At 41.5% G+C, this 23,707-nt stretch overlaps 1 protein-coding gene across 6 annotated transcripts in view; it reads right to left on the reverse strand.

The window, feature by feature from the left end:
- zgc:112980 (uncharacterized protein LOC503706 homolog) overlaps nucleotides 1–23,707 on the reverse strand; it is a 111,602-nt gene that overhangs the window by 48,619 nt on the left and 39,276 nt on the right. For 4 of the 6 annotated variants that reach the window (XM_063058895.1, XM_063058898.1, XM_063058897.1 and 1 more), the window contains one exon: nucleotides 13,626–13,732. In XM_063058895.1, coding sequence (XP_062914965.1) covers nucleotides 13,626–13,716 — 91 coding nt within the window. In that variant the 5' untranslated portion in view covers nucleotides 13,717–13,732. Of the gene's footprint in view, nucleotides 1–1,109; nucleotides 1,536–13,625; nucleotides 13,733–20,921; nucleotides 21,061–23,707 lie in introns of those variants that run through there. The other 2 variants (XM_063058894.1, XM_063058893.1) reach the window with 2 other exon arrangements.

Below are 23,707 nucleotides of genomic sequence, written 5' to 3' on the forward strand. Positions count from 1 at the left end.
CAGAAAGAGAATATTTAGTACTTTGAGTTCTTTCAATGAATGAGATCAATACTACTGTGACCTTGCTCCAGTCACACCCTTAGTTTCATCTTTTAACAGTTTTAGTTAACTAACCAGTTCAACATTTAAAATTAACAACTGACTATAAGCAACCCCATACTTCCAAACCTCTAACATTGTTTGAAAGTAGAGGTAATACTGAACTCCTCAAAAGTAAGACTATTTTTAAGCCTTTATCCCATAGTCCTGCTGTCCTCAAGTCCCTACTTACCTCATTAACTGCATTGTATCTTAACTACTGATCAAATTGTTGTGAACCATTTAAATACTAGCAAATATAATCCTAGTTGTATAGTCTTCCCTTCAGTTTTGTTCCTTAAGAGTCAAGGTAACACATTGATAAACATATAATGCACTCTATCTGAAGAATGTACCAAGAACTGCTCATGTACTCCAGGATTCTGAATGGCTGCAGTCTAACTTCTATACCATTGCACACTAATCAACACAGTGACATTCTAATTACTCTTTTTTTGATGATTTTTATACAGCATCCTTTCTCAACCTTTCTGCCCTGGAGGAAACTTTGAAATAATTTTTAGTTTTCAGGAAAATCCTATATAAAAATTATTATATCTACAGCTTACTCAGTTCAGTAAGTGTTCAGTAGATATAATAATCCAAAAAAATTATTGTCAATGCTATTTCAGTAGAGAATGAATTTTTTGCCAACCTTCCTTGGAAAAAAGAACATGTAGTTAAGCTTAGCTTACCTTTCTTGAAATTAATCTTTCTTTCCCTTTCATAAATTTTAAAAACTCATAAGGAAAACATAATGAATTTCTATTAAGTAACTGGCTTAAGCCAAAATGGGATTTAATTTTTCTAAAGGTAGGCTCGGTAGATTTAGTTCAAATAAAGGTTGTAAATTGATTTTAATTAATGTTATTTAAACATAAAAATTTATTGAAGATGTTAAATAGTAAAAATACTAAAAACCATAAGCCAAAGCAATATGAATAAAAATATAGCCCAAGACAATTTCATACAAAACTTTGTAAAAATATTTTCTTACTAAGTGACATGTTCAGGCTCATGTATAGGCCTACCATTTGAAACCCGTGCTTGTTTTTTGCTGCACAAATACTCAATTGTGGGTCGAACTTGAGATAAGCACACATGGATTTCACCTTCAACTGAAATGAGATGATTTGTTAAACAAGAAAAGGCTTGCTCACACATGCAAGTTAAAAACTGCAGCAAAGTGTTCCATTGCTTTCCTATGAATGGCAGAATGCCCTTCTTTCATTCAGAAATCTGGAACTTATTCAGAGGCAGGGCAGTAAACTTCATCTTGAATGCATGATCAGACTGCAGCTCACTAAGTTCTTCCTCTTCTCTCAAAGAGAAGTTCTCAGACTGAGCAGAAGATTCAGAGAAAGGGTCCCTCACCCAGGGGGAGGTAATTCAGGAGGGAGAACCTGATGTCACAGCCCAGGTTGGGCAAGTCCATTCACTGCTCAGAAAACGCACTTCGCGGAACCCCTAGCAACCATTCGCATAATCCTAGGGTTCCGCAGAACCCCGGGTGACAAAAACCCTGCTATAGAGTGTACTGTGAAAAATTCTCAGGCATATTGACACTGTAATGTGAAGATGCTTTAAAAAGTAATGAAAAGTTTCTAAATATCAAAAGTTTACTACCAAGAGCAGTAAAAAGTAAAAAAACTGAATCCATATCAATATTTAGTGTGATCAATCTTTGCCTTTAAAACTGCATCAGTTCTCTAAGGTACACTGTTGTGCAGCTTATAAGAAAATCAGATGTTCCAAGTATCTTGGAGAACTTGCCAGATTCTTCTGCAGACTTTGGCTGTCTTGCTTGCTTTTGTCTCACCAGATAACACCAAACAGCCTTAATGATGTTGAGATAAGGGCTCTGTGGATGGCATATCATCTGTTGCAGAGCTCCTTGTTCTTCTTTTCTCCTAAAGGTAGCTCTTCATGATCTCGGTCTTGTGTTTGGAGTCATTGTCCTGCTGCAGAATGAGGTTGGGACCAACCAGGTGCCTCCCTGGTGGTATTGCACAATGGATGGGAATCTGCTTGTATTTCTCAGGATTGAGGATTCCATTAATTCTGACCAGATCACCAACTCCTTTTGCAGAAATGCAGCCCCAAACCTAGAGGGAACCTTCGCTTTTGCTGCAGACATGCATCCATATGGTGCTCTCCAGTTCTTCTGCGGACAAACTGCTTCCTGTTTGAGCCAAAAATGTAAAACTTTGACTCATCAGTCCAGAGCACTTGCCACCATTATTCAGCACCCAGTCCTTGTGTTTTTGTGCATAGGTGAGTCTCTTGAAGGAATGGCTTTTTGGTAGAAATTCTTCCACGAGGACCACTTCTGACAAGACCTCTCCAGACTGCAGAGGGGTGTACTTGGTTTTCAGTGGTTTCTGTGAAATCAGAGCTGATAGTGCTGGACTTCTTCCGATTTAGAAGGGGCATCAGTTTGATGCATCTCTCAAACGCCATGGAAACTGAGTGGAGCAAACGAGAGATGCATTAAGCTGATGATACATTCATAGAATAGTACAGAACAGTACAGGCCCTTCGGCCCACAATGTTGTGCCAACCCTCAAATCCGGCCTCTCATATAAGCCCCCACCTTAAATTCCTCCATACACCTGTCTAGTAGCCTCTTAAACTTCACTAGTGTATCTGCCTCCACCACTGACTCAGGCAGTGCATTCCACATACCAACCACCCTCTTGAGTAAAAAACCTTCATCCAATATACCCCTTGAACTTCCCACCCCTTACCTTAAAGCCATGTCCTCTTGTATTGAGCAGTGGTGCCCTGGGGAAGAGGCACTGGCTATCCACTCTATCTATTCCTCTTATTATCCTGTACACCTCTATCATGTCTCCTCGCATCCTCCTTCTCTCCAAAGAGTAAAGCCCTAGCTCCCTTAATCTCTGATCATAATGCATACTTTCTAAACCAGGCAGCATCCTGGTAAATCTCCTCTGTACCCTTTCCAATGCTTCCACATCCTTCCTATAGTGAGGTGACCAGAACTGGACACAGTACTCCAAGTGTGGCCTAGCCAGAGTTTTATAGAGCTGCATCATTACATCGCGACTCTATCCCTCGACTTAAGAAAGCTAACACCCCATAAGCTTTCTTAACTACCCTATCCACCTGTGAGGCAAATTTCAGGGATCTGTGGACATGTACCCCCAGATCCCTCTGCTCCTCCACACTACCAAGTATCCTGCCATTTACTTTGTACTCTGCCTTGGAGTTTGTCCTTCCAAAGTGTACCACCTCACACTTCTCCAGGTTGAATTCCATCTGCCACTTCTCAGCCCACTCCTGCATCCTATCAATGTCTCTCTGCGATCTTTTGACAATCCTCTACACTATCTACAACACCACCAACCTTTGTGTCGTCTGCAAACTTGCCAACCCACCCTTCTACCCCCACATCCAGGTCGTTAATAAAATTCACGAAAAGTAGAGGTCCCAGAACAGATCCTTGTGGGACACCACGAGTCACAATCCTCCAATCCGAATGTACTCCCTCCACCACCACCCTCTGCCTTCTGCAGGCAAGCCAATTCTGAATCCACCTGGCTGAACTTCCCTGGATCCTATGCCCTCTAACTTTCTGAATAAGCCTACCATGTGGAACTTTGTCAAATGCCTTACTAAAATCCATATAGATCACATCCACTGCACTACCCTCATCTATATGCCTGGTCACCTCCTCAAAGAACTCTATCAGGCTTGTTAGACACGATCTGCCCTTCACAAAGCCATGCTGACTGTCCCTGATCAGACCATGATTCTCTAAATGCCTATAGATCCTATCTCTAAGAATCTTTTCCAACAGCTTTCCCACCATAGACGCAAGGCTTACCGGTCTATAATTACGCGAACCATCCCTATTACCTTTTTTGAACAAGGGCAACAACATTCGCCTTTCTCCAATCCTCCGGTACCATTCCTGTGGACAACGAGGACATAAAGATCCTAGCCAGAGGCTCAGCAATCTCTTCCCTCGCCTTGTGGAGCAGCCTGGGGAATATTCCGTCAGGCCCCGGCGACTTATCTGTCCTAATGTATTTTAACAACTCCAACACCTCTTCTCCCTTAATATCAACATGCTCCAGAACATCAACCTCACTCATATTGTCCTCACCATCGTTCCCTCTCATTGGTGAATACCGAAGAGAAGTATTCATTGAGGACCTCGCTCACTTCCACAGCCTCCAGGCACATCTTCCCACCTTTATCTCTAATCGGTCCTACCTTCACTCCTGTCATCCTTTTTTTCTTCACATAATTGAAGAATGCCTTGGGGTTTTCCTTTACCCTACTCGCCAAGGCCTTCTCATGCCCCCTTCTTGCTCTTCTCAGCCCCTTAAGCTCCTTTCTTGCTTCCCTATATTCCTCAATAGACCCATCTGATCCTTGCTTCCTAAACCTCATGTATGCTGCCTTCTTCCACCTGTCTAGATTTTCTACCTCACTTGTGACCCATGGTTCCTTCACCCTACCATTCTTTATCTTCCTCACCGGGACAAATTTATCCCTAACATCCCGCAAGAGATCTCTAAACATCGACCACATGTCCATAGTACATTTCCCTGCAACATCATCTCAATTCACACCCGCAAGTTCTAGCCTTATAGCCTCATAATTTGCCCTTCCCCAATTAAAAATTTTCCTGTCCTCTCTGATTCTATCCTTTTCCATGATAATGCCAAAGGCCAGGGAGTGGTGGTCACTGCCCCCAGATACTCACCCACTGAGAGATCTGTCACCTGACCCGGTTCATCACCGAGTACTAGATCTAGTATGGCATTCCCCCTAGTCGGCCTGTCCACATACTGTGACAGGAATCCGTCCTTGACACACTTAACAAACTCTGCCCCATTTAAACCCTTGGAACTAATCAGGTGCCAATCAATATTAGGGAAGTTAAAGTCACCCATGATAACAACCCTGTTATTTTTGCACCTTTCCAAAATCTGCCTCCCAATCTGCTCCTCTGTATCTCTGCTACTACCAGGGGGCCTACAGAATACCCCCAATAGAGTAATTGCTCCCTTCCTGTTCCTGACTTCCACCCATATTGACTCAAAAGAGGATCCTGCTACATTACGCACCCTTTCTGTAGCTGTAATAGTATCCCTGACCAGTAATGCCACCCCTCCTCTCCTTTTTCCGCCCTCTCTCTTTTAAAGCACTGAAATCCAGGAATATTGAGAATCCATTCCTGCCCTGGTGCCAGCCAAGTCTCTGTAATGGCCACTACATCATAATTCCATGTATGTATCCAAGCTCTCAGTTCATCACCTTTGTTCCTGATGCTTCTTGCATTGAGGTACACACATTTCAGCCCTTCTACCTTACTGTCTTTACACCGTTTATTCTGCTTCTCTTTCCTCAAAGCCTCACTGTATGTTAGATCTGGGTTTACTCCATGCACTTCTTTCACTGCTCTATCGCTCTGGGTCCCATCCCCCTTGCAAATTAGTTTAAACCCTCCCGAACCATGCTAGCAAACCTATCTGCAAGGATATTGCTCCCCCTCAAGTTCAGATGCAACCCATCCAATCTGTACAGGTTCCACCTTTCCCAGAAGAGATCCCAATGATCTAAAAATCTAAAACCCTGCTCCCTGCACCAACTCCTCAGCCACGCATTCAACTGCCATCTCTCCAATTCTTACCATCACTGTCACGTAGCACTGGCAGCAATCCTGAGAACGCCACCCTTGAGGTCCTGTTCTTCAGCCTTCTGCCTAGTTCCCGAAACTCACACTTCAGGACCTCATCCCTCTTCCTACCTACGTCATTGGTCCCAACATGTATCACGACTTCTGGTTGCTTTCCCTCTCGTACCAGGATGTCGTGCACCCGGTCAGAGACATCCCGGACCCTGGCACCCGGGAGGCAACAAACCATGCGGGTGTCCTTCTCACGTCCACAAAATCTCCTGTCTGCTCCCCTGACTATAGAGTCTCCAATGACGACAGCTCTCCTCTTCTCCGTCCTACCCTTCTGCACCACAGGGTCAGACTCAGTGCCAGAGGCCCTGCCACCGTGGCTCACACCTGGTCGGTCGTCCCCGCCAACAGTATCCAGGACGGTAAACTTATTATTCAGGGGAATGGCTACAGGGGTGCTCTTTCCCCCCCTCATAGCAAAACAAAGTGCTGGAGGAATTCAGCAGGTCAGGCAGCATCTATAGAAATGAATAAACAGTCGATGTGTCAGGCAGAGGCCCCTTCATCGACTATTTATTCTCATAGATACTGCCTAACCTGCTGATCTGATCTGGCATTTTGTATGGGTTGCTTTGGAATTCCAGCACCTTTCTCACTTCTGAAACTGTACATCGATGATATTTTTCATAATCCACACATGGTTATTTAAAAGTTCTCTTTCCTAATCGATTCTGGTCCAAACCTTGCACCTGAAGGTGGCACGCTGACATAGCAGTTAGTGTAAACACTTTACAGCACCAGTGACGAAGATCAGGGTTCAGTTCTGGTAAGATAGCCGCATGTTTGGTCACAGCAGCTTTGACAGGGGTCAACAGAAGGTGCTACTGCAATCATTAAATGTTTTTAATGACAATACCAAGAGAACAGGATTACAATAATAGCAATCATATATACAAACTTAAGTTTCAAATATCATATCCAGACAAGTCCTCCCGATCTCTTGATAACTGAAACAGAGAAAAAGTTCAAAAGATTTGTTCTAGAAAAAAAAACACAAAAACCTCCTAAACTAAACAGAAAACAAAATAGAAAAAAAAACTGGACTGTCAATTATAATTATTCTGTCCTTGACTCCATTCTTCCTTCCATAACCAATATTAGGATAATATTGAATAATGGACTCCCAAGTTTCCTCGAATTTAATCGAGGAATTAACCGTGCTATTCCTGATTTTTTCTAGGTTTAAACAAGTATAGTTTGAGAAAACCATTGAAATGTAATAGGGGGATCAAAATCTTTCCATTTAAATAAAATGGATCTTCTGGCCATCAGCGTAACAAATGCTATCAAACAGCAGGCTGAAGATGATAAATAATTAGAATCAATCATTGGTAATCCAAAAATTGCAGTACTAGGATGAAGTTGTAAATCAATATGTAAAACTGCTGAAACAATATCAAAGATGTCTTTCCAGTATTTTTTCCAAAAGAGGGCAGGACCAAAACATATGGGTTCAAGAAACAACCTCAGAGTTACATCTGTCACACATAGGGTTTATATGGGAATAAAAACGGGCTAGTTTATCTTTTGACATATATGTTCTACAAACCACTTTAAATTGTATTAAAGTATGTCTAGCACACATTGAAGAAGTATTAACTAATTTAAGAATCTTTTCCCATTCTTCTATGGATATATTTACTTCAAGTTCTCTTTCCCATTCATTATTTTATCAGATACCCCTGAAGGGATTTTCATAATCAAGTCGTAGATAGTTGTTATTACACTCTTTTGTAAAGGATTTAAACACAAAATTTTTCCCATAATATCAACTTGATGTGACATTGGAAAGGTAGGCAAAGTAACATTCAAAAAAATTTCTAATCTGTAGATATCCAAAAAAGTGCGATCTAGGTAAGTTGTACTTATTAGATAACTGTTCAAAACACATAAAACAGTTATCCATAAATAAATCATGAAAACAGTTTAATCCTTTCATTTTCCAAAGAAAGGCTTGATCAATTCTGGATGGTTGAAAAAAACTAAAAATAGGGCTGGAAAGGGTAAATTTATTCAAATCAAAAAACTTACGAAATTGGAACCATATTCGTATTGTATATTTAATTACTGGGTAGTAATTTGTTTGTTCAATTTAGTAAATGCAAAGGGGAGCAAAGCCCCTAAAATAGACATCAATGAAAATCCTTGCACAGACTCACGTTCAAGATTCAACCACCTTGGACTTCGGGTTTTATCGAACTCTTGGGTCCAAAAGGTTAAATTTCAGATATTACTTGCCCAATAGTAAAATCTAAAGTTCTCTTGGTATTATTAGTATTGATATGTTCATTTAACTGATTATAATGCAATAAAAAAGATTTGAAAAGAAATATTTTTAATGATTGCAAGATCCTGCAATACATCAAGAACTTAAAGTACTGCAGGTTTACACCATCAGTGAGTTGCTCGCTGGTGGAGAAAATGAAGGAGCCGCGCAAGATGCTGCTGCCCGAGTAGATGGAGGTTTACAGTTTAATAGCATGGGGCCGTCATGGTCGCTTTTCTTGTGATCACATCACCCTTTTGGACCTTGTTAATCTGGTGTGCCGCAATTTCAATTTGCTAATTTATTTGCTGAGAACAACAGCAGATGGCAGGTAGGGAGCTGCAAGGACTCGACCTCAAGCTGCAGGGTCACCTGTTTTATAGTTGCTGGGAGAAAGGCATCTGAGCCAGTGTATTCCACCGGGGGTCTGGAGTCAGGGCTACCCTCACAGTATTCACTCGGTTGAAGATGAGCTCTTTTATGGGACTAAGATACTGAACTATGTACATTTTATGTGGTTGCATTTTTACTGATATTCTCTATGGGCTTGTTATCTTGTATACACAAGGACCTGCCCTGAAGCCACAGTATCGCTTGGGGGTTGGGGGCGCCAGGGCTAGTGCGCTCCCCTGGGGGTGGTGCGGCGAACTGCAGTTTTCGATGGGCTGAAGGGTCTGACTATATACAGGCATATTTTGTGTGTTTGTATTTTTTTTCCCTGATATCCTATATGGGCTTGTAGTCTTGTAGGTGCATGGACTAAGCCTCAAGCCACAGTGTCAGGGACAGTGTGGCGCGGTGTCCAGGCTGGAGGAGATGGGTTCTGATGGCGCCAGTTTTTGACTCTTGTTGTGTGATAGTGATACAATTTGTGCTTGCTATCTTATGTGTGCTTTGTGCTGTATGTGACTGTTCGTACTGTGTTGTGCACCTTGACCCCATAGTAATGCTGTTTCGTTTGGCTGTATTCATGAGTATTCATGTATGGTTGAATGACAATTAAACTCGAATTCCCTCCTCTGATTGCAATGAGTTTGTACATTCTCATGACCACGTCGGCTTCCTCTGGGTGCTCTGGTTTTTCTCACATTCCAAACACATATGGCTCAGATTAGTAATCTGTGGGCAAGCTACATTGGCGCTGGAAGCATGGTGACATTTGTGGGCTACCCCCAGCACATCCTTGGACTGTGTTGGGCATTGATGCAAAATGACACATTTCACTGTGGTTTTATGTTTTGATAGACTTTACAAATAAAGCTAATTATTTAATATTTTTCCTCCCCGATATCTGTTAACATAATTTAGTCCTTAAAAAAAAAGGATGTTAATAATTTTTCAAAGTATGTCAATAATTATCATCAGCTCTCTAAGTTTTAACAGTAGCTATAATCTTATAAAAGGAACATCACACATAAAAATCTGGAAATCCACATAGAAATAACATCCATAGACATTTATCAACCACTACATTACTTACTACCCAGGAACAACGTTATTAAGCTCGACAAACTTTCATCTAATTCCCTTTCTTATACAGGTGAATATTCTACATATTCAGACGCACTGTCCTTAATATCATTAAAAATTTCCTGACAAAAGCTAATTATTGCTCCTATTCAAACAGCAAAGTTGTGTGTAATTTTTTATACTCCAAAAGAAGTATAAAAAAATCCTGAACTAACTCCTGACACGGCACGAAAAAGAAAGCTGCTGAAGGAACTCAGCAGATATGACAGCATCCGGGAAGGTTAAACAGACAGTTGGCATGAAGGGTCTTGGCCAGAAATGTCAACTGCTGCCTGGCGAGTTAAGTTCTCCAGTATTTTGTGTGTATTGCTTTGATTTCCAACATCTCCAGATTTTCTCTTGTTTGTAAGCTGGCATGACAAGTTGAAACCCTTCATCGGGACTCATCTACTTCCTATGAAAACCCAAAAGGCTATCCTCAGTGTTGGAAATTTGTTATTTTCTACATCACTGTTACTTTGCTTTCATCAATTTCAGCACACCCCAATTCAGTATTACATTTCTCTGACATTAAATGTACCTACTGAACTCTCCCTGAGAGGTTGAGTACAAGTACTGACAGAAATTAATTATTCAATATTTACAACAAGGCAACACACAGATGCTGGAGGAACTCAGTAGACCAGACAGGCAGCATCTATGGAAAAGAGTACAGTCGACCTCTTGGCCCTGTTACGTACCCTGTAACTGGGTTGCCAAACCAGCAGAAATGGATCACTCAGTTGGAGTCTGGATTACTAGAACTAAGAAAGTTTTATTAAAGAAACAAGCAACACAGTACTCTAATCAAAAGGATAATAAATGCAACAGTTCAGCAATGATAAACACACATGTACACAGAATTAAGATAACAGGATCAATCAAGCTCTTTCGCTGTCTAGGGGTAAATGACCAGTTTCAAACTGACGCAAAGTTCAGTTCAATTTAGTTCAGTTCGCAGTAATCGCTGCCGTGGGAGATGGACAGTGGGGGGAAGGAGAGAGAGAGCAAAACGAATGAATATTCAAACGGCTTCCACACACAGACCTTTGATATTCTTCGCAGTCAGCTTTCGTGAGAGCCCTTTGTGATGTCATCTGAGGCCACCGACCGTGACCCCTCCGTTTCCAGATATGATCGTTTCTCTGCGGTGAACCTGGCACCCAGGCAAGGGCGGACACACACCAGGTTCCCGCCGATCGTACCTTTCCACCCTGTGTGTCTATGGCTTGATCCCGCGATCAGCCGTCCAAAACGTCCCACCTACTTGTGGGAGACGCACCGCTTCCAGGGTCTCGTTACCTCGGGGTGTCATGTGTGTCTTGCCTTAGCGAACCTGTCCCTTTTTATCCCCCTGCTGGGGTATTGCCTGTCCATCACTTCAAACAGTTCAGGGTTCAAAGGGAGAGCCGATCTTGACAGCTCTCCTTCCGTTAAACTCTCCCGTCCCTTCATTAACATCTCCAAATGCTGCTCCATTGTTTTCCTTATCTCTCTCTCTCCTGAAGACAGGTGGCAGACCAACTGCTGATCCCACTGGTGCCAGCACAGGACAGCTAACATCTTAATCTATGTGTATTCTCGTCACAGCCCGAAACGCTGACTTTACTCTTTTCCATAGATGCTGCCTGGCTTACTGACTTCCTCCAGTATTTTGTGCGTGTTGCTTGGATTTCCAGCATCTACAGATTTTCTCTTGTTTGTGACTGATTTACAATAACACCATCACCAGAAGGGGACACTTATCCTCCCTATCACCTTTTACCCACACTTGCAAAAAGGTGTCCATTGATTTTGATATTTACTGTACATTTCTTATTTGTAGCTCTTGCTGTTTAGTTACTTTTTTTGCTCTTCACAAATCCTTCAGGTTGCAAGTTTTGAGTTCTGCCTCACTTCCTCATTCAGCACATTTTCCCCTCACGAACATAAACTGCTTGAATTACATACCTTAGTTATGATGTAATTTTACCAAAGAAGACATTATTCTCAATTAATTGTGAACTGGCTCTATCTTAATAAACTAGTCAAAAACTTAACCAGATTCAATAGTTTAAAAACTATTTCATGTACTCCCCTTTCAAATACAATCCTAATTGATATAATTTCTTGGGAATGTCAGTAGGTTGCTAAATCTGGTCTGCCAATTCTGAGCATTTGAGGAAGACTACCCCGAACTTGTTCAAATAATTCACTAACTTAATTTACATGGGCTAGTCTATTCTTAACAAACCAATTTAAAAAATATTCCTTTTGCTACAAACTTTACAAATATGTGCATATAAAATTCTCACGGTTACTACCAGAGAACTGGAGACTAATACAAGGGAGAAAAGGAAAGGACTGATGATAGTACTGGATGAAAAAGTAAAGCAAGTGTTTGTAGCAAGCATTATCATGGGCTAGTTAGGAAGAGTGTAAACTCGGAGATCCAGGGTTTAATGTTGATTTTTTTCAGGTGATATTTCAAAAGAAAAATAGTACTGAGGTAGCAGAAAGGGACACATTTGCAGGGAGACAACAATAGTCAACTGGAATTGATATGGAAATGCATTAAATATCAAAGCAAAACAAAAAATGCAAAAGATAGTCAAAGTAGAGTGGGAATAACCTGTACAAATAGGAACTGCAGAAAAAGGCAAATGCCCAAGGTGAAACTGGAGGTGGGCTGAGAGAATGTACTCAATAATAAAATTCATCTGCATCTGTTACAAAATCATTGCAAAAATGAGCCAATTAACATTAACAAGCATCTTCCAGGTACTCCAAAAGGCCCACTCATAATAACTAAGATAGGTACAGGATATGAAGAGATTTGCCCTAAGTCTTAAAAATTTTTGTTACAGATGACAATGAAACCAACTATTCATACACATCTGGATTATACTTAACTGTATTTTCTATGAACAGCTTTATTGCTTTGTCACTTTGTGAAATCACATCATGTCCACTTCTGTCAGTTAAGATTCATTTATGCAAATTTTTTACTTTTATGTTTATAATTTTATTGCTGATAACTTCAGACTGAAACCAACATTCACACTTAGAACTTCCAACCAGCAAGCTTTACTCGTGTGATCAATGCAGAACATTGAAGAACAAGTTTGAGAGTCTATGAGAAAAGTAGCCCACATGAAAAAAAAGGGAGATAATTTCACAGAACATAGCACAGAATAGAAACAGGCTTATTTTACAATCAGTTAGTCTTGCAATTATTAGTTCCTCTCTACTAAATTACTGACACCTCAGATCAATAATCACAATTTTGAAACTTAATTCTGCCCCACATTCTAATTTAGAGTTTGGTTACGTCAGTCATCAAGATTTGCTTCCGTCAGCTAGGTGTTGATTATAAAAGTCATGTTGCAGCTGCTAAAAATGTTGATTAAGCCACAACTTCAGTCAAGTGCATAGTTCTGGTCACTGCATTACAGGAAGCTTGTGAAGGCTTTGGAAGAGGTGTATAAGAGTTCATCAGGATGCTGCCAAGATTAAAGCGTATTAGCTACAAGATTGGACAAATCTGGATCATCTTCTCTGCAGCATCAGAGGCTGAGGGACAACCTAATAGAAGTACAAATTATGGGGCATGGATAGGATAGTCAGTATCCTCCCTCTACCCCCCCCACCCCCACCCCCAGTGGAAATGACAAACATCAGAGGACATAGCACTAAGGTGAGAGAAGGAAAATTTAAAGATTTATGAGGTAAGTTTTGTTTAATAAACTCAGGTTTGTAGGTTTTTGTAACACGCTACCAGGGCGGGGCAGTGAAAGTAGATACAATAGTAACTTTTGAGAAGCAATTAAACAGGCATGTAAACAGGCAGGGAATAAGACGATACGCAGGGAGATCTGATTAGTTTAATTTGGCATAATGCTCGACACAGACATTATGGGCCAAAGGGTCAGCCTGTTCTTGTGCTGTACAGTTTTGTGTAAGGCTAAAACACAAATCAAACTTACTGGACATGTTACAAGTCAAGCACAGTCTGCAAGGGAAAACAAATCGAAACATTCTTCATTAGCTATTAATAAAAGGTCAGACCTGGAGAATTTTCTATTATGAACACTGAACTTTCGCCATCATTGTCTCCTTCGGTGTCACTTATTACAATAACACTGTCAGCCTGCTCCATCTGCAGTTCCACTCAACTGTAAAAGACAAAAGTATAATTGTGATTACTCTTCTTTCTACTGATCTATTGTTTGCCAAATATAACATAATTTCTCCTGTTTTGTTCTAAAATCTTGCTCACCCAAGCTCAGCACTCAGATAAAACATTTGTGTCCAAGTACATATGAAAGGTTTGCTCAAAGTGGCCTGGCATGGATGGAGGAACACCAAGAACCTCTAAACTAATTTCTACCAAGTAAACCAAATGTATGGATCATACCAAAATTAGACTAACAGATGCTGAGTTGAAACAGCATGAAAGACACTAAAAGTCTCCCTGTTAGACTGGAATTACCTTAATCTTCACAAAGGCACCTGTAGCACTTACATTTTGGTCAGTCTTCCCAAAAGTATATTATTTCTACAAAACTACCAAAACCACTGCCTATACTTACTGCAATGTCCACTGATAAGTGATGCTGTTATCTAGCTGAACACTGCCAGGGTCTCCTACTCTGCAGCAATTCATTCATCCATTTAAGCTCTGTTACAAACCTGTATCACAGAGAAAGCTTACTAACTTCTATTTTTGTAGTCTGTTGAGTTCTTAGTCAACCAGTTAAACAAAACAAAAAGGGCTGGTCGTTAACATCGGGGCGGCGGTGGAGGGAGTCGTGCAGTGAACGTCCTCCTGTCTGTATCAACAATGTTGAAGTTGAGAGGGTTGAAAACTTCAAGTTCCTTGGAGCGAACAGCACCGACAGTCTGTGATGGTCCAGCCATGTTGAATCCATACCCAAGCTCACTAACACATATTTTCTCAGGCGGCTAGAGAAATCTGGCACGTCCCTGTTGATTCACACTGACTGTTATCGATGCATCAGAAAGAAACTGCAGAGCTGTGGATACAGCTCAGCACATCATGGGAACCAGTCTCCCCTATATGGATTCTCTACACCTCTAGCTGCCTCAGTAAAATAGCCAGTTAAATCGAAGATCACCACTCACCCAGGCATTCTCCCTTCTCCCTTTGGACAGAAAACACAAAAGCGTGAAAACACGTACCACCAGGCTCAAAGACAGATTCTATCCCACTGTTATCATACGAGAGGTTCGTTCAAGAGTCTGGCAAGATAGACTCGATCTCATAATCTAACTCGTTATCAGTTGCACTTTATTGTTGGCCTTCAAAGCAGGCTTTACACTTTATTCTCCATTGCTATTGTTTACATTATTCTAGGTCAAAGCACTGTGCAATGATTTGATCTGTATGAACAGTATACAAGACAAGATTTTCACTGTATCTTGGTACGTGACAATAATAAACCAATGCCAAAAACCCGTAGTAAAAGCGCTGGTGACTAACTAGCAATAGTCACGTGTCCATGGGGGAAAAGGAATTGCAGTGTTTTAGTATTCATCATTAATTTCTGAGCATTGATTTTAAAATTTAAAAACTAATTTAAGGTTTAAGCACATTTTAATTAGCCAAACACATGATGAAATGCTTTTAATACAGACAATCTGACAATGAACCCAAGTGTTTTTAAAACTCTAAATAAAACTAAAAGTTGATATAGGTGGGATTATGTCTACAAGTCACTCCCTCCAAACCAACCCTAATTTTCTCTGACATGCTTCAATTAATTAAAGCAAGCAGCTAACTTACATGCAGAAATTGTATCCCAAAGTGATTTCCAATCCCCGTTGACCTCAGTTCAATTCTACAATTACTCAAATTGCTCATTTAGTTATCCAATCCCAAACTCTTGGAATTCTCTCTAAGGACAGCACCCAGATTTTTGATTCTTTAACCTTCAGGACTATAAAGCAGATGGTTCAGGATACTCAAGTGAGGAAAAAGTCCTGTGGTGATCTAGTATATGTCAACAGGTAATTAGCATATAAACTATTTTGCAGCACCACACTTAACAGTCTCAATGAGAGAAATAAGTCATTTAAATTTTCTTCATCACATAATTACATAAATAACACTGGACAACAAATGTTTCCAAGCATTGTTTCCTCAGAATTTTTCTTTATTTATGATAGACCACTTGAAGCTGAACACAAATATAATTTCAGACTACTTGTATCATGTAGGAATTTGGAGAACCAAGGAACTAACTTTTATTGAAAATAATGCATTTAATTGCATAACAGTATTGACACTTAGCAATAGTTCAACTAAACTAAAAATGTTTTAATGATGATTTTTGTTTGTACTCAGTGCCGGTGGCTTCTTGCTGAAGTGTCCACCAATAATCAGCCAGCATTGATGGATTCTAGTTGCCCTGATCCCATTTCTCAATGACCGCAATGTCCTGGTGAAACCAGTGTCAAGATTTACAAGGAAGTCTAAATGGGAATGCAGAAAATTAATCTTCAGTGACGTGTTGCACTTCAAGTTTTTATTTTTAATTTATTGAGATTCAGAGTGGAGCAGTCCTTTTCAGCCCTTTAAGCCAGATGCTTATATGCTTGAAGCATGGTGTCAACCTGCTGCATGCAATTTTGTGCTCTGGAGTTGCCAAGAAAATTTTTAACAACACTCTTGAATGCTTTCCATGCAAATTTCTCCAGTCCCACTGGAAGTTCTTTGAATTGCCTGTCATTGATGATCTGTTTGATTTGCGGACCAACAAAAACGCCTTCCTTAATCTTGGCATCAATTAATTTCGGAAACAGCTGCCTCAAATATCGAAATCCTTCACGGAAAATTCTGTGCCTGGTGACAGCAGATTCCATCCTTGCAATCTTGACAAACCCAAGTCTCTGACCAGGTCATTTAACTCGTATTGAGTGATCAGATGAGGCTCGGTCGACATAAAGGGTTCAAAATCCCTATCAGTGGCATTTTCTGTTTCTAGCTCATACACCTTCATCTGTCTCCTCTAGATTCCATGTCCTGTTTATTTATAATCTGTCATCCGCCCAGCCTATGAGAAGATGCCTGGAGAAGATAGAAAACTTTGTGGGCAATATCTTGATTCAAATTATGAAATGGAATCACAAATTAGGTAATTTCCAAATAATGGTGTGTGATAGGGAAATTCCATGGTGATTTTCATGATCAGCAGCACAAAATCCATAAGATACGTCCAAAAGTATTCAGGAAGCAAAATCTTTGTTGTCCAGTGTAATCCAGTTATTGCCTTGAATATCATTATATTTAATAGGCACTGGTCCCATACTTTTTCTGCATAATCACCAAACTCAGAAACAAGCACTGGAAATAGCTCCATTGAAAGATCAACATTGTAATATATGAGGGGTAATTGATAAGTTCGTGGCCTAAGGTAGGAGGAGTCAAGTTTTAAAAACCTAGCACATTTATTTTTCAACATAGTCCCCTCCTACATTTACACACTTAGTCCAGTGGTCGTGGAGCATACGGATCTTGGACCTCCAGAAAGTGCCCACAGCAGGGATGATTAGTAAGTTCATGGCCTAAGGCAGAAGGAGATAAGTTATACAGCTTTCATTACATGCACATGCAGTTCAACTCTGAGGGATTATGCAGAAAGTTTGAAGTTAATAACTCATCTCCTTCTACCTTAGGCCACAAACTTATCAATCACCCCTGCTGAGTTATTAACTGATAAATTAGCTTCAAACTTCCTGCATAATCACTCAAAGAGTTGAACTGCATGCGCATGTAACGAGAGTTGTATAGCTCATCTCCTTCTACCTTAGGCCACGAACCTATCAATCACCCCTGCTGTGGACACTTTCTGGAGGTCCAAGATCCGTATGCTCCACGACTGCTGGACTGAGTGTGTAAATGTAGGAGTGGACTATGTTGAAAAATGAATGTGCTAGGTTTCCTAAAATCGACTCCTCCTACCTTGGGCCACGAACTTATCTGTGTGTGTGTGTGTGTGTGTGCGTGTGCGTGTGCGTGTGCGTGTGCGTGTGGTGTGTGTGCTCAATAACAATGCTTATGTCAAGTAAATCATAATTCTTGACAGAAATATTTCTATTTATCTTGCAAAATTCAATGAAGTAATTTGCCTCCCACTCTGTTCAAACAGCCTTTTTGCCCAGACTGTCACGAAATTTCATCATCACCAACATCTACCTTCAATCAAAAAAATATGGCTCCTGAAATACAAAAGTGCCATACATTCTTACTCTGCACCTGCGATCCTGGGGTGAAGGGACGTTGGGGTGGGGGAAGGGAACACAACTGTGTAATAGAGGCTGGTTAGACAACTTCATTTTGTAAGCCAACCACAAACAAGAGAAAACCTGCAGATGCTGGAAATCCAAACACACACAAAATGCTGGAGGAACTCAGCAGGCCAGACAGCATAGACAGAAAATAATACAGTCAGCATTTCAGGCAGAGACCCTTCAGCAGGATCTCAGAGATTTCCAATCCCAGCATTTTGTGTGTTGCCTGAATTTTGTAAGGCCTACACGCTTCAGTGACTATGTCAAATGTTCAAAATAGCGGATTCTGGAATATGGAGCAAAATACCAAATTGGAGAAACAGCAAGTAAAGCATCTGTGCAGATAAAGGCATGGTTGACATCAGGACTGAGAGTGCAGAGGGAAGATACCCAGAGTAAAGGAGTGTGAGACAGGGGCTAGTAGGTGGATCAATTTTCCCCTTAATTCCATCTATCACCCAATAGCCTTGGTCTTAAAACTCCTCTTTTTCTTCCAACTCATCCTTTCCCATCTGCCTCTTTCATCCCTCCTTTATCTGGTTTCACTTATCAATTTTTGTCAACCTTTGTCTCCACCCCTCCCCTGCCTGGATCCATCTGCCTCATTTTACTTTGCTTATCTACTTCCACCAGTAGTCATTGTCTCTCAACTCTTCCCCAGTCCCTCCTGGTGCCATCTGTCCATTAGCTCACATTTCATCTTATTCTATCTATCACCCATTAGCCTCAATCTCACTCCTCCATCTCATCTCTCTGTCCTAGCCATCTTCCTTCGACATTCTCAATACTCTGCAGTCTCAGGCTGAAATGTCGACTATCCATCCCTCTGCCTTCTCAGATGCAGCCTGGCCTGCAGAGTTCCTCCAGCAGTTTATTTTACTAAGTTGATATTTGTTCAGCCTTCAAGCACATGCAATGCAGATCTCTGTATGGAGATGTTAGTGACAATAGTTCTGAAGCAGAGGTGGCTTAGGTTGAAGGTTCCTGCTTTCTTACACTAATTCCACTTTAGTGGAAATTTTGTTAGAGGCAAATAGCAATATTATTGTGATAAAGACTGAGAAGCATATGGGGTTAATGATGCAATCTTAACTAAGACTGGTCAGTTCTGAAAATGCATTTGTAGGTGGGAGGAGCTAAGATGGCGATTTCTTCGAGTTCACCCACGAAACCCTTTAAATTCTTCTCTTTAATATCTCTTCTTTCAAGGTGGCTGGGGTCCTGTCGGAGTCCATGATCTACATCTGCACTCAAACTGCAGTTCTTCACAGCGCTGGGGTTCCAGCTCTCGGAGCTTGCCGAGCCGACTAGGGTTTTCAATATCTCTAGGAACAGCCTGGAAGACTTGCACCTTCAGAGTGCAGCTCTGTGGTTCACCCAATTCCTTCACGGTGTCGCTAAATGAAACGTCGCAGGAGAGTGGAACATTGAGACAGTGGATGCAGCTGTTGGAAGCCTCTACTCTCTTGTGATTTCTCTCTCTCTTTCACACACATAGTGGTGAGAAAGTTTGCTGCTGATTCTCGAGTAGGGAGAACTCAAAATAAAGCGACAATGCAGACTGTAACATTGAAACAGCGAGCCAGTGGCCTCCCTTTTTGCTGTGGAAGGAATGGTACCTCTCTCTCCCTTCTGAGAGCACGAGCTTGTGGGATGTCAAACTATCAGGATGGTTTCTCAATGGACTCTAGATCATGGTCTCTTTTGGGTGCTTTGCTATTGCTTGCATGGTGAGTTGGGGGGGAGGGACTGATGCTTTCTGCTGGAACAAGTGGGGGGGAGGGGGAAGAGTTGATGCTTTGCTGCTGCTGGTGAATGGGAAGGACATGGAGGGGCTTTGGGGTTCTAGTGTTCTTCTGTCATTCATTTTGTTGGAGGGTTTTCTTGTTTCGTGGATGTTTCTAAAGAGTAAGAATTTCAGGTTGCATACTGTCTCCATTCTCTGACATTAAATGGAAACATTGGTTTGTATAGTTTGCATGTTATTTTGTACCAAGCAGAATGTTTTTGAGAAAAATTTTGAGAAAGCTCCTTTAATCGACAAATTTCAAGGTTATTGAGCTCTCAAAAGTCATGCAAAATGGCTGATGTAGCTCTTGGCATTTTTCTTGGAAATGGTGCACAATGAAATTCATTCCTTTTGTGCACCGAAAGACTAGCTTGTCTTGGGTGGGCCAAACTTCATATTTCACCAAGGTGATAAGACTTTCAGCAACAATTGACGTTTCTGGGCAAGTCCTGGGATCAACTCGCAGAGCAGAGCTGAGTTGCCAAGTAAAACAGAACTAGCAGCTGAAGACTGAGTGGCTAAGAATTCACAAGTAGGACTGCTTAGTGCTGACTGCTGAAAAGCGTGCAATCTTACGCTTGATTTATTAGTAGAGAATCAAATAAAGAAATTTGAGTTTCCTTTAGTTGAATTAAAATAGATTTGTAGCTAAGTGTTACATAAAATTTCTTGAATTACTAATTACTTTTTTCTTTTTCTTAAAAGTTAAATAGTTACTCAAACTACTGGTTTCACTGTTACTTTTATTGCTGGCCTGGCTACTCAGGAGGAATCAAAAAGGAACCCAAGCTCTGTTTTTTGATAGCATCCCTTACCAAACCTTCCTGTCAAATACACAATCCAGAAGATGGACGGTGGTATTACTCCCAATGCAACTACTCTGAGGACAGCGTGCAGTGGTGCTGAAAATGAGAATGAGCATTAGTAAATTAGTTTATTATTGTCACGTGTACCGAGCTACAGTGAGAAACACTGTCCTCCATGCCATGCATTCAGATAAATCCTCTAGATATTATCAAAGCAGTTCTAGTTTCTCTTCACAACTCCTACTTTCGTTATATTTCCGGGCAGAATGGACACTGGCCGTATGGCCTGACAAGAACTAACCGAGCCCTCGGTTACAACGGCTACCCAGGAGAACACAATGCTAACATACTATTGAAAGAAAGTACTTTCGTACAAGTGAAACAAAAAAAATCAGAGAAGTTGTCGGTGCAAGAAAGAGTTTAGCAACTTCGACCGTAAAGCAAATAAGCGCTTACCTTAAATCGGAAGAAAGTAATAACAAGGAAGCAGAGCGGAGGTGGAAATGTGCACCTCCCCGTACGCCGAAAATGGCGGCAGCCCAAGTTCGGAGCGCGGACCTCGCCCCTCAGTTGTTGTGCCCCTCCCCGATGCACTGGGAGACTCCCGGGGGGGAACACCACGGCAAGCGGATCCGGGCCTCCGTCGCCTGTTCGGCGAACTGGAATCGCTCAGGCGCGAACGCAGGCACCGCACTGCACCCCGCCCGCACCTCACCTCAACTCAACTCAACTCAACTCAACTCAACTCAGTTCAACTTTTTGCCTCGGTCCGCCCACCCTTTGGAGTTGCCGTTGCTTCGTATTTAGCGCCCTCCGCCTGCCGGCGTCAGCGCTACCGGGTCAACCAGGATCCGCTTCCAGGGCACGTCACAATGGCGACCATCCAGTTCAGCTCCCCGGTTCCATTCTGTGTGTGAAGGCCAGAAGCTCAAATACTGTATTATCAACATGATAATCGCCATTGACTTGAAGGCCAGGTCAGGCACAGAAACGGTGAAGATACAGTATATTTAAGGCTGAGTTGAGGCAGCCCCACGAAATATAATTAAATGATCGGACGAGCATAGAAACCCACCATAAAAATATGCTTCAAAATTGCCATTCTGCCACTGAAAATGAAACTCAAAAAAACTGAGCAGATTACTAATACTCAGGGGAGTATATGGTGACATATACCTACAATGTTAATAAATTTCCTTTGAACTTTGAAGACCAAAGACTTACAGATTTTTTGGGAAATAGAAAATTGCATTTTAATTAATGTTTTGGGCTATATTCGTTGTAATCTGCCTGATATATGCCTGGAAACAGGATTGCACAAAGAGCTTTTATCTTTCAGGTTTATGGAGTATAATTTTGATCTTACCTGAAGTAGAGTGTAATAGAGAACATTTATGAAGACAATCACACCAATGGAAAATTACTGCTTTCATTCCTACTCCACATTGGAGCTACTGAACTATTCCTGGGCTCAGGCAGGCACCTAATAAAGCCATTTACACCTGTGTCAGTATAAATTGGATTACAAAATTCTCTGCTGTGACAATTGTTGAAGGATCTCACTGGAACCTAGGACACTGCACAAGACTGTTGGTATTCACACTTTTTTAGAGAGCCAGTTTGCTGACACTGAAAGACCAGACTGGACAACTTTTGAACTAACAGAAATCTGTTCAGATACCTACTAATGGTGGCAAACTGTGCAACAACTAACAGTCTTTTCTCCAGCATTTAACTGCTGAGAATCTCATTACGTGAAGGCTTTAGTTGTGAAATAGCTGACCTTCAGAGTGAGCTGATGACTCCTACGTAAGGAGATACAGGTACCCACATCACCTCTATGGGTATTGACTCTTTGGAGAAGGGCATGCCTATTTTGATTTCAGAGACATTGCATCCTATTTTGATTACTTTGATGAACAAGTTACTTGCAGGTTCAGATTTTCCAACACTGTGATCATTGAGATTTCAGACATGCGAGATTTGGATTTTCGCTATTCTTCAGCCCTTGGATTGGTTTCTCCTTGGAGGTCAAAATAACCTTAAACCTTAAGATAACCTTAAATTTTTGGGAGGTGGAGCAAAGTTAAGATGGTGCTAAACGGTGATTCCTTTGCTTGCATCTTTGGAAACAGCCCTACTTCCATCTTTAATATCTTTGTTTTTCCCTTTCAGTGTTCTTTTGAAGACCCTGACCTGGAGTTACACACTGACTTCGGTTCTTTGCGGGAATGGGACCCGTTCTCGCGGTTTCAGGACTGGCCGTTGTTCGGCACGCCAAGGGTTCAGCCTGAGAGTCCGGCTTGGATTTGGAAGCCTAAGATCTTGGGTCTCTGGAGACGGGCGGATCGAGAGTTAGTGTCATGGCAGGAGACCCGTGTGTCGCTGGGGAAGACGGAAAATCCACTACTGTGTGCCCAAAGACCTGGGGTCTTTGTGATCTTCAGGCACAGAGCTTGAAAAAAGCGAAGTAACGGACTTTTAACATCGTAAACCAGCGAGTTGTTTGTTATGTTTCCCCGCTCACTGGGAAAAATGGAGACACCTCCTTCTCCCTTATTAGGGAGAGAGAGAACCTGTGGTATGTTGAATGCCGGGTGAAATGCGAAGTCTATGGGGTGACTGCAAGTCTGTGTCTTTGCAATTGCTTTGCTGGCGCTGAGTGCTCAGTGGCGGTGCCAATGCTTGCTATTTTGTTTTACCATTGGTGGGGAGGGGGGGATTGTCATTCGCTGCCACTTATGCACAGGAAGAGGGGCCTGGGGGGTGGACTTCGGGTTTCTTACATTTAACTGTCATTCATTCTTTGGAGCACTTAATTGTTTTCTTGGATGTTTGTGAAGAAAAAGCATTTCAGGATGTATATTGTATACATTTCTCTGACATTAAATTGGACCTTTGAACCTCTGACCTTTGAAATCAATTTCCTGGTCAGAGGATTTTTCCACGTGGTTGTCCCCCACTTACTGCATCAAAGGGGCCACCCACCTGACCGAGGTGGATAGTCTGGTGCTAACTGGAGGGATGGATAGATCCTGGGAAGTAGATGAGGGCTATTGGGGAATATCCTTGTTCAGCATCCACAGCATCATTTTCAACCAATAGGGACATGCTAAAACGGACAATTTTCATAAGGAACCTGGAAATTCTAAGTTCTATGGTTACGTAGTAAACATCTCCACCCAACAAATCCATAACAACAACAAGGTACATCAATAATCAGCCAGAAGAGCTCAAACGGC

Source organism: Mobula hypostoma, chromosome 9, assembly GCF_963921235.1.
Source record: "Mobula hypostoma chromosome 9, sMobHyp1.1, whole genome shotgun sequence".
NCBI lineage: Eukaryota > Metazoa > Chordata > Chondrichthyes > Myliobatiformes > Myliobatidae > Mobula > Mobula hypostoma.